The sequence below is a fragment of the Lampetra planeri genome, chromosome 37 (genome assembly GCF_965212315.1).
Source record: "Lampetra planeri chromosome 37, kcLamPlan1.2.h2, whole genome shotgun sequence".
NCBI lineage: Eukaryota > Metazoa > Chordata > Hyperoartia > Petromyzontiformes > Petromyzontidae > Lampetra > Lampetra planeri.
The window spans coordinates 6,224,512-6,235,786 of NC_136143.1; the positions used below are offsets into that span (position 1 = coordinate 6,224,512).

The 11,275-nt window shown below is 51.8% G+C and overlaps 1 protein-coding gene across 1 annotated transcript; it reads right to left on the bottom strand.

Annotated features, from left to right (window-relative positions):
• Positions 1-228: 228 nt before the first annotated feature.
• Positions 229-7,376, bottom strand: RASL10B (RAS like family 10 member B). Its single transcript, XM_078611614.1, has 3 exons — positions 7,161-7,376; positions 6,505-6,644; positions 229-499 (listed from the first exon to the last, which is right to left on the bottom strand). Exons 1-3 carry the CDS (start codon positions 7,374-7,376, stop codon positions 229-231), a joined length of 627 nt encoding a protein of 208 aa, XP_078467740.1.
• Between the last annotated feature and the right edge of the window lie 3,899 nt (positions 7,377-11,275).

The following is an 11,275-nucleotide window of genomic DNA, read 5'->3' on the forward strand; positions in this document are numbered from 1 at the left end:
CTCATCAACCAAACGACCCCACCGCCCGCCGGTGCCACCGGGCGATTACAAAAACCCGGCGTGGTGGATCTCGACCCTCTCTTGTTTCTTTCCCGGACCGGAGTTCCACCGCTTCGGTACCACCCCTCCCTCCCTGGTGGTGGGGGTGGTAACAACTAAAACCCGGCGAGGTCAAGCCCCGGATTTCGGGGGGGTGGGTGGGTGGCCGTGACCAGCCATCACGCCCGTTCACATAACGCTGCAGCGGTTGCGTCGAAGTGCCCCGTGCAGGCGGATGGACGGGTGCGCGTACTTGCAGCCGCCGCCGCCACCGCAGCCGACGCCTCGCAGCAGCTCGCGGAAGAGCAGCAGCACGCGCCAGTTGTGCTTGGCCGAGCACTCGACGTAGCCGCATTTCCACGACTTCTTGACGAGCTGCGCCACGGTGCGTCGCGGCATTACGCGCCGTCGCTGCAGGTCCCGTTTGTTGCCCACGATGAGGATGGGGACATCGGTAGCCCTGAGATGGGGGTGGGGGGGATAAGACGCGGGGTTACGGTTGATGAGACGGATGAGTGTAGCGGAATAGTAGATGGACGGGCAGATTCAAGTTCAGTTTCATTTATTAGGTATAGAGCCCTGTGAGCCATTCGGCTCTTGAATCGGGTGCAACCGCAACAAACAAAAAAAACATGAACAAGAAAACATCTTAAAGTGAATATGTGGCCAAGCGTAAACAGAAAATCTAAGAAAAGACAGCAGATACACGGAAGGGTCGGCGAACCGATGGATGTGTCAATGGACGCGCGCCGTGGGTCCTTTCAAGGGTAAAAGAGGGACCTGCGGATGGATGGGTGGATGGACAAACAGATAAGTGGCCGGACAGACAGAGAGACGGACACACACTGAAGGTTAACGGACACATCAACGGGAGGAACGGACAAACCGACAGACGACGACGGACGGACGGATGGATAGACGGGCCTATGGATAGACGGCCAGTCAGACGGGCAAGCAGATGGATGGGCATGAAGACAGACGGATGTCAGACAGGTAGAAGGCTACATAAACGGATGGAAGGATGGCCAAACGGACAGAGGGACGAATGGACAGGTGGGTGAATGGACAGGTGAATGAACGACACCGCTGCACCTGAGAAGCCGGTTTCAACACAGGCAGCAAGCACCTGGATTCAAACCCAGGATCTGAGTGGTGCCATCTCAGCGCACTGAACCTCTGAGAGACCATCCAGTTGACACGCAGGGAGGAGACGGACAGAGATCGTGAGATGAAGGGATAATGCGCAAACCGGGGAGCACACCAAGCGGGGAGAGACAGAGAGAGAGAGAGGAGAGAAAGACGAAATGAGACGGCGTGGGGCGAGGAACACGAACGAATTCGCAACGCAGGCAATTTTGGGCGAGCGGTGGGAGTGTTTAAAGAGACACGGCGACTCGGAGAGACGATTGAGAGAGACAGCGATGCAAGAGGTCTGATAACAAGGTCTGGGGCCAAAGGTCGAGGTGTGGAGAGCGCCGGGGGCGGAAGGCAGCGCCGCTTGAGCTAAAATAAAAGGCACCGGCCTCAGGTGTCACGGCAGACAACACGGACACCAACACAGGGGCCATGCTACCGTGGCCGAGGGGTCCCCTGGGGTGCCAGGGGACCCCGTTTCACCAGAAGCCCCCCAGAGCCTCCCCCCCTCCCCCTGCGTCCCAAAAGCCCCATAATGCCAAGTGGCTCGCACCGAACAGTGTTATTGGATTTCTGACAGCCTGGAAAAATATATATATATACCGTGTCCTGGCATCGCTTAAACACAGATTCACCTGGTGCAAAAGGCGATATGCTGACAACCCCCCCCCGCCCCCCATATTGCCCACCCCCACCCTACTCCTGCCATTGTACAGCATCTTGAGACGCAGTGGCATTAAGATGCCATCTGAATCCAAATTGCATTGCAATTGCATTGCACATTATCGCTCGTGGCATGTGCTGTTGCATTGTACCGTATAGCCTGACAAGCGATTGGAGAATCAGCAACCAGCCCGTCGACCACACAAGCGGACACCTACTGTGAGCTCTGTGTGAGTCTCGAGTCGTTTGAGTCTCTACGCGAGTCTATTAGTCTCTTTGTGAGTGTATGAGTTTCTATGTGGGCTCACGTAGAGACTCATAGAGGCCTCACGTACTTATGACCCACTTTGAATGAAAATCAACGGAGACTTGAAGCAATCCACCACCCACATCAACTCAAGCCATTTTATGGCCAGAATAATCTGGACATAGACTCGTGAGTTTCTATTCATCCGACCATAAGCAAGCGAGATTGTATGTACCAGCCAAGACCCAAAATCCAAAGGTAAAGGTGCAGCCCTGCAATTGCTCGCTCACGCTAACAAAGGGCTGTACACGTCCACACATTTACATTGACACGAAAAATATATTATCAGGCAGTGGCCTTCAGGGCAGAAAGAAAGCAAATAGATTTGGTGGCTCGTTAGAACTGACTACCACGCACAAACAGGGACCTGCAACGCGGTCTGGCTAAGAGGTAAAACACAAAAGTCCAGCCCTGCAATTACTTTCTCACATCACCAGAGCCCCAGCGGGGCTGTTGGCTGTAATGGGCAAAATGAATGCGGACAACACGTGGCCCAAATCAAATAATTATGCGGGTGTTTTTCGTTGACGGGTTTAGCGTTCCACTTTTCCATGCATCCAGTGACCTTCCTTGCACAGCGGCGAGACGAGGGACCGGAAAATAAATAATGGGGCCAAGAAACGCTTCGGCGCAGACGCCGAATCGAAATTAGCGTTCCTTTCACAACCCGGACAAAGGAGACAAAATAAAATAAATTTGTAACCTAAATTCCAGACAATTTTGTCATAATAATGCAAGATGATGAACTATTCTTTGCCACGCTCTCTGAATTCCCGAGCAAAGCCCAATCTCGCTGGCTTGTAGCCAAGCATATTATAGCTGGCCCGATGTCTCACAAGTCAAACGTTTCTGAGCCGGTGCGCTGAGATCCTGGGTTTGAATCTGGGTTTCAGCTGCAGTCCGTGACTAAGCAGGGATCTCGACAGTGACGTTTTCACGGTCTCAAACTGGTCGTAAAAAACCCGTACAAGAGAAATTTGTCAAATTAAATTTAGTTTGCACTCTCACTAAAGTCCAGCTCTGAGAATTACAAAAAATATGTATCTTGTTTGACTGCCCGACGGTAAATATATATCTCTTTCATAGCGTGTAGGACACTGCATCGGCCGCTAATATTTGGATATCAAAAATACACTTAGGCAAAGACCCCGAGGCTGGCCCAGGATATGCTGGCGGGACTATGTCGCTCGGCTGGCCTGGGAACGCCTGGGAATTCCCCAGGAAGAGCCGGAATCAGTCGCCAGGGAAAGGGAGGTCACGACCACCACTGCTCAATATGCTGCCGCCGCGACCCTCACCAGGACAAGCGGACTGAGACACGAACGAACTTGAATGATATTTCGCGAGATGTCCTCCCCTAGTTATTCACGTCGGGCTCGCTGCTCTGCAAGATTTCCTAATAAATTATTTGGCCCATGACAATATAGCCGATAGGACAATTGGATCAAAGTGGCAGAAACGGTTCCAAAAATGTCACATTGTCCGAATTATATAGACGCACTTTTTCCATAATCCTATATTGACGCCGGGCACAAGTTTTGGTTGTGCATCTTACTTTTCAGAGCATCTCATAATCCGGAGAACATGGTATCATGATTTTAAGTTCAGCCGCACTTTGAAGAATTTCCTCTGTGCTGAGCCACTAATGGTAACGCTAATCAGCCATCGCGGGCAGAAGACGATGGTGGTGACTGCGGCCCTGAGCAACGCGAGATGTGCAGTGCTGTTGGGACGAAAACCAACGCGGACGAGCGATTGGAAAAGTTGCGGAACTGTGAAAATAAAGCGGCCAATTAATTCAAAAGAAAATCGCAGCAGCATAAGAAAAAAACCAGCCTCCGTGCACCGCACAGATTACGCAACGGCCCAGGACCCCAGCAGCCAGTCGCTTTTCCTGAAACTGAAATCGTCCTCTTCAATCACTGGTATACAATGTGCCGATTCCTCGCCCGTAGGGCAACGGTAAGTCTTCGTGAGAACGGGGAGCGATGAGCGTTTAACGACGGGTCGCTTCCTAAGCAGGCAACGTAAAAAAAGGCAGGATAAATAATTATCATCAAAAATCCATCTGGGCCGATCCGTTATCCTGGCCAGGAGTGAGCTGAGAGCTAGTTACGGCGGCCAATTTAATTAGTTCGTGTTCCAGGAGGGCCGTGAATCTCTCTCACTAATTAAACCGGCCGCGGTGGCATCCGCTAAAAACTCCAAAATAAAATAATGAGCTGGTGGTCGACTGGAACGGAGCCCATTAAATCGCAATATCCAGGCAGTTGTACCACTGAAAAAAGTCTTTAGCCTGGTTAATAATCATTGAGTGGTCGGGCACTTGACTCGCAATCGAAAGGCCATAAGTTAACTTCTCAGTCGGGGTGGACACAGCCCCCCTCCCCCATCACCATCACCGTTATCGTGTACACAAGTGCAGCTTTTGTGTTAATCCACTGCTCGATGGGGCCTCCATACATCACGCCGGCCGTGAGGAGAGGTTATTGGACTATACTTGACCATGCTGCCCACGACGTAACCCCACAGTCGCCGAGAGCAACCTGTCTAACAAAGGGCGGTCACCCATCCAAGCGTTACTATCCAGGCTCAGGCCCGCTTAGATTGCGAGCTCTGACGCACGTGGGCGCATTCCGGGTGATTAGGCTGTTGTCAGGGCCTCCACGAGAGCGAGAGAGACTCCCTCCAGATGGGTATTCTTGGCCTAATCTTCCACGATGTTGCCCAGAAATCTTGTAAAGAGCTGGAAGCACCCGCACGAGATACAATATATGAATTTTCTTATATATATAACGGCCCCGACTGAAATATTCCGTGACGCTCGTGCCACTCCCGGCCATTCGAGCGACTCGCTCCAAGTGCCGACAAAAGCGAAGGCTGGGAATGTATAATTACATCGTCCCACCTCTATGTTTTTTTGATGCAGCTTGCAGAGGTCATGGAAGCCTGCGTGCCGGCTTGCCTGTGCTTAATTGAAAAACGGCGGCGAGCGTTAACCCCTACCAATCCACACACCATGTGGTCGGCACGAGGCAAGATTTTAATTCCAGCCGAGGTGCTCTTCAATGATACGGGATTATTGTGGCGTCACGGCGGCGAGGTGTTAACTACCTCGCCTGGTCTACAGGAGGTCGTGGGTTCGATCCCGATCCCGACCCTGACGCCTGTTGTATATTTGGAGTTTGTGCGTGTCTCTCTCTCTCTCTCTCCGTGGTCGCGTGGATTTTTCTCCGGGTCCTCCGGTTTTTCCCTTCACATTTCCACGTGATGTTAAGCCCCTTCGTTGGGCCATCAGATGTGGTGACCAGGTCGCTTCTGAAATAGAGCTACACAGCTCAGTGGGCCTTACCTGATAATTTAAAAACAAAATAGTTTCGTATTATTACACAGACCCAAGTTTCGTAATTTCCTGCCCACCCCTCAATCTACCGCCTCCTCCATCGCTGCCACTGTTCTTTGCAATTCCTGGTTAAGACAGCCCGGATTTGTTGTTGTTGCGTATTTCCAGCCGCATTGGAATTCACATCCAGCACCCAGCACTTGCTACGGTCAGAACCGGCCCTAGACCTTTGGGGGCCCTAAGCAAAATTTGGTTGGAGGCCCCTTTGATGTATGATTTTTTTCACCCACTAGCTAGCAGTGACTCTAGGGGCCATCTGCTGGCCACGGGGCCTTTTGCAATTGCAAGGGTCGCTTAGTGGCTGGGCCGGCTCTGGCTACGGTGGAATGGTTTCAAGCACACTTGACTCACCGTGCAGACGCTCGCCGTTTCGGTTCGATATCGCGGCGCGGCAGTCACTTCCCCCCCCCTACCCCCCACCCCCCAAAACCCCACCGCCGCCTCAGTCTAAGCCAGCAGTAGAAATGGGTTACACCACAGTTAGCCGATCGCCAGGTTGCATGTGGTGGGGTAAAGGGTGGTTGCTCACGCCTCTTCAGAGACGTCCGACCAGCGTGGAAGAGTAGGCCAAAAACACTCCCCCCCCCCCCGCTAGTGGGGCTGTCTCGAGCTCCTTCTAGTGGACGTCATTCAGCCAGCAGGAGCGTGAGCAAATGATTGCAGGGCTGCGCCCTTACCCTCATCCAGACAACGCATGCCCCGCAGCAGCCTACATCACCCGTTGTTCCTGCAGTCACGAAAGTTGAGTCAAAATTGTACACTGTAACATGCTAACAAATATACATTAATAGCTTCAAAAAGTCAAAGAGTCTCCACTTGTTCGCCATCATTGTCAACACGCGCCTGGAATCTTCTCCAGGTGGTCTCCAGAGCCCCGGGGCCACGTTTCTCGTGGTATCGTTGCAAATTCTCAGAAGTGTGAACATGTTTTTTTTTTTCAAGTACCCTGTACATGCACGTGGGAGTCACGCACCTGCAATCCAGGATCTGCTGCCTCAGCACCTTGATGTACTCGAAGCTCTCGAAGCAGCAGATGTCATAGACGAGGACGTAGGCGTGGGCGCTGCGCAGGCCCCGGCACCGCGTGTCCGACCACTCCTGGCACGCGACGGGAGGAAGGCCACATGCGCTCAACCGTGACAAGCGGCGAGCTGACACCCCTCCCCCCCACTCCCTGCCACACGTTGGTTCCGCTCCTGGGCTCCCACCCACTGCTTTGGTAGCACTGCTCAGGTGAAGCCCACCGAGCTATTTTAGCGTATTTTTCAGAAGCGACCTGGCCACAAACGACCCGGCTCAAAAAACGATCACATGCCGATGAACAGGCTGGCGACAAGCAGAACAGAGAGACAGAACAGAGGAGACAGAGAAAGAGAACAGAGGAGACAGAGAGAGTGAGCGAGAGAGTGAGCGAGACAATAAGCGAGAGGGTGGGGGTTTACATAAAGCAAAGTCAAAAAATGAAAATTTTAAAAAAAATTACGAAATGATGAACGAAGCAAAGTGCCGAATACACCGAGCATCTTCTTGTTTCCACTGATCGTAACAAAAAAAAGGGAGCGAGAGAGAGAGAGAGAAAGAGGGACAACGCGGTGGCCGAGATGGACCGCGCACCTGGAAGGAGTTGAGGGGAAAGGAGGCGATCGGCGGCACGTCGAGGATGCGCAGCTCCATCACGCGCTCGTTCACGACGAGGGCGGGCGCGTAGACGGCGCGCGTGCGCGTCGGCGCGTACGTCTCGCCGAACTCGTTGGAGACGAACTGCCGGATGATGGACGTCTTCCCCACTCCCGGAGCGCCCAGCACCGCCACCTTGAACGTCTCCACCATGGCTCGGCCCGCTAACGAATTCACAAGACGACGACGACGACGACGAGCAACAATGACAGCAGCAATGAAACAAACAAACAAACAAGGAAGGGAGGAAGGAAAGTGATCACGCGCGATGTCGCGTGGGATTCTTTGTTTTATATCCCGAACGCGTTTGTTCATCGGAAGCAGTTAGTTAGCGATAGGCACGAGAGTTATTCGATGTGCTTTGAAGAAGGGCCATATGCCCGAAGCGTCGATCATCATATATATTTTATTTTAAGGCCACACACTGTTATTGACGAACGTGTTGTGTTTTCTGTATCAGACGAGAGTCGAGTCGTTACTCGATCGAGTTGATGAATCGAGGCCACTGTTATGATACATAATCGATTGTGTTGGCTGAGTCCAGGGTCAGGTGATAATCCCGAACAAAACGTGTGTCGTGAAACTCTCCTCCACCCGACATGCTGACTACTTGCCGGGTTATGTCCTGAATATGCCTGGCGCAGTTTCAAGCGAAACGTCGCGTATCTAGTGGCTAAATACGGTTGTGAGATACGTCCGGACCCAATCACACCGGCGATGCTGACACAATAATACAATTTGGCTGTGCTGTTGACGGAGTGTGTGTGTGGTTTTATCACTTCAGCTCCAACAGCTGTCTAATTCTAATTAGTTGATAATGAATGATAAAATTAGCCACACCCTGTATTTAAAAAATTATCATGCCTACGCTTGTTAATGCATGAAAGTATCACCGAGTTTCAAGACTCTTTTTCAAGAGGGTCCTGCTAAGATTTTGTTTGCAGTTAAGGGAGAAATGTTGCTGCTGAATGTCATCCCAAGCAAGTTGCAGATCATTGTTTCAGCACTGGGATGGTGTATGCACGGTTGTTGTTGTTGTTGTTTTTTTATCGACGGGAGGAAATTTGAGAACCTGGAGGAACTCCATGCGGGAACAAGGGGGAGAGCGTTCAAACTCCACGCAGAAAGGCACCCAGAGTCGTGAATTGAACACAGGGCCTTCTTGCTGGAAGGCACAAATGTTGACACTGCACCCACCCTGTCTAGATGTCGATAACCGTGAAATGTGTTTGGATGTGATTACGTGAAACCGTCTAAACTGTTATCTCAAAATAATTCGCCGTTATTAGCCATGCAACAAAATTGCACCACTAAAACGTTGCTGCCACCTCTAACCTGTCATCTCAAGCCCGCAGACCACACCGTCAATCTTATCAGACACGTTTCAGATTCCGCCCGTAATTAGAATTTGATTCTATATTCGTTGGGTCTTTCGGTGAAGTCACGTAGATAGGTTGTTATTTTCGTTGAACCCATCTACGGGACTTTACCGAAAGACCCACAGGATATTAATTTCTGCAGTCACGAAAGCTGTAAGACAAGACGGAATCGATTATCTTTGACGGACAACGCTGACGCCGCGTGCTGTGATCGCACGCCGTCTTTGTGGTAGCGTGCTGATTATAACTGCCTGCGATTGGACGGAATCCGTCACGTGTAGCTCATTGTGACGACTTAAAACTCATTGCGCCCGCAGTTCTAAACGTCTGGAGCTTCCGTCGGAACCCGATGAAGCTCCCAGGCCGTGGAGCGAAACGATCGCCTAAACGACCGCGTGTTCGTCATGCAGAAGAACACTCAACAACAGGAAATATGAGACTGGGCTCTAAAAAAAGCTGTCTCTGGTGTGGACCAATCAATTTCAAGGACAATGCATGCATTATCAGAGTGCTGCTTTTTGTTTGCATTTTGACCACAAGTATTGTGGTTAATGCAAACATGATCCCTTGTAAAAAGGTGTCCGTCTTGTGCCAGATAAAAGGATAAAAAAAACATATTATTAGGAAATAACACATCAGAGAGCCGGACACCAAGACACCACCAAGGGAGTCGTCGCGCTCCGCAAGCCGCACTCACGGTTATGACTCCAGCTACGCGTGCGTCTTGCCGGCACCATCGTGTGGCATCGTGGGCCCGTCGCTTGCCTTCGTGGCGCCGTGGCAGTCCCTCCCTCTCCCTCCGTGTCTCTCTCCTTCTCCCTCCGTGTCTCTCTCTCTCCGTCTCTCTCTCGCTTTCGTCGCTTCAACACCGCGCGTTGCCTCCAGCGGTTGCTAACGAATTCGGACTCTCCGGTGCCATGTTCCGCCTCGCCGTGCCCTCGCAAGCCGCTTCCGTCGACGATGAAAACGACGATATGAACAACAACACCACCACCACCACAGCCCTTAGCGCTTCACTCGCGGGGCTCCACGCGTGGCCAAGAAGTTGCCTCTTGTGCCTGGAGGATTTCGCTGACGAAGGTGGTCACCTCGTGACGATTCTGCGATGCGCCTTTCCTGCTCGAATTGTTGAGCGGAGTACAGTACAATATTTGCTGTTGCACTCCCCTCCCCCTCCCCAACCAAGGACCGACCCAACCGCCACAAAGTCTTTGGTCGCTCGGCGAAAAAGCCACAAAGCTCCGCACGCTCTTCCCGAATGTTCCGCGGTGATGACGCGTCGAGAGGGCCGTCGGTGAAGGAAGACTGCAGTTTGCAATGCTTCGTTTCTTGAAGTTGTGCGTTTTAAAAAAGATCTACCGAGGGAGACTTTTTTCACCTTGACGCCGCTTGCCGAATCAAGGAGAGCGACGCGGTCGCGTCACGAGCAGCGCATCTCGCGCAGCCTCTTCACGACCCCGCGGCTGGCGATGTTCGCGTCGCTCTCGTTGACTTTGTCGCCATCGCTGCTTTTGGACTCATAGCGTTGCTGATTATTATTGCTGCTGCTGCTGCTACCGCTGTTGTTGTTGTTGTCGTCGTTCTTGCAAATTGGACGTCAACCGACGACAACAACGAGCATCAGGGTGAACAAAAAGTACAAAAAGCACATGACACGGCACGTGCGGTATTTCGAAGCGCGCGTAAAGCCTCGTCGCGGTCGGGTGGATTTTTTTATTTTCTCCTGGAAGCAAAAGGGAAACACCGTCACAATTCTCCGTCTAAGGCACGCCGACAGAAGGTCTTGGTGTGAGAGTACGGGTGGCCCAAGGGTGGCCCCAGGTGGAAAGTTCGGGCACTCGTGTCCTGCGTGAACCTGAAATGTGTCGATTTATTGACACTCGCAGACAAAGGTGGTTGGGTGGCTCGGATGACCGGTTCTGTGGCAGACGGACGAAGCCGGCCAGCACTTGTGTGAGAAGATCTCCTGGGATAAAATGCGGGTTTCAGTCGCCCCCGATTCAACTTGTGTCCTCGAAGTGGACGCTATCGGCCCTGGTCACCAAATTGCCTGCACACAGAACCAACAACAGAAAAAGGAGAGATCGTATTGGGTTCGCCTGCTCCCCTTAATGCAGCTAAAATAGCCAGCTCCGAGTATAAAAAAATAGTTGGGGTTGATCGCCGCGCGGAACGAACACTCTCTCTGGAGGGGGGAGATGTCAAGGGTGGTGCGCCACCTCGTGTTGGACGAGAGTTCTAGGCGTGGGCCTCGCGGCGTCGAATTCCGGGAGCGTTCCGTCGAAGCGTGCGGCGATGTTTCCGCTGCCCGAATTCCGAACATGAATGTGTTCATCTCATGACACGACGCTGCGGGCACAATTGCAATGCAATTAAGGCGATGCAACAACAACAACAAATAAAGATGAAACGGACAATTCTCTCGAGCGAACGCCGAGTGACGATTGCATCACGTGCAGCTTCCTTCACCGGGCACGTGACCACACCCCCTCTCTCTCTCTCTCCAAACGCCCTGAAATCTGAAATGGAAAAGGCAGAGTAACACACAATCATACTCATAGTTCTTTCGGTAAAGTCACGTAGGTAAAAAATGAAATTAAAATTAATAAAAATAAAACAATAAAAATCACGACGTCGTGATTTTTAAATCCTTTATATTAAGTTCACTTGCTT

What these genes read in the sequence shown, in the direction of transcription:
- RASL10B (XM_078611614.1), bottom strand. Translation starts at nt 7,376, where the DNA reads ATGGTGGAGACGTTCAAGGTGGCGGTGCTGGGCGCTCCGGGAGTGGGG. An exon ending in TTCCCCTCAACTCCTTCCAG is followed by an intron (nt 6,645 to 7,160) that starts GTGCGCGGTCCA and finishes GTCGCGTGCCAG; the next exon opens with GAGTGGTCGGACACGCGGTG. An exon ending in TGCAGGTGCGTGACTCCCAC is followed by an intron (nt 500 to 6,504) that starts GTGCATGTACAG and finishes CCCCCATCTCAG; the next exon opens with GGCTACCGATGTCCCCATCC.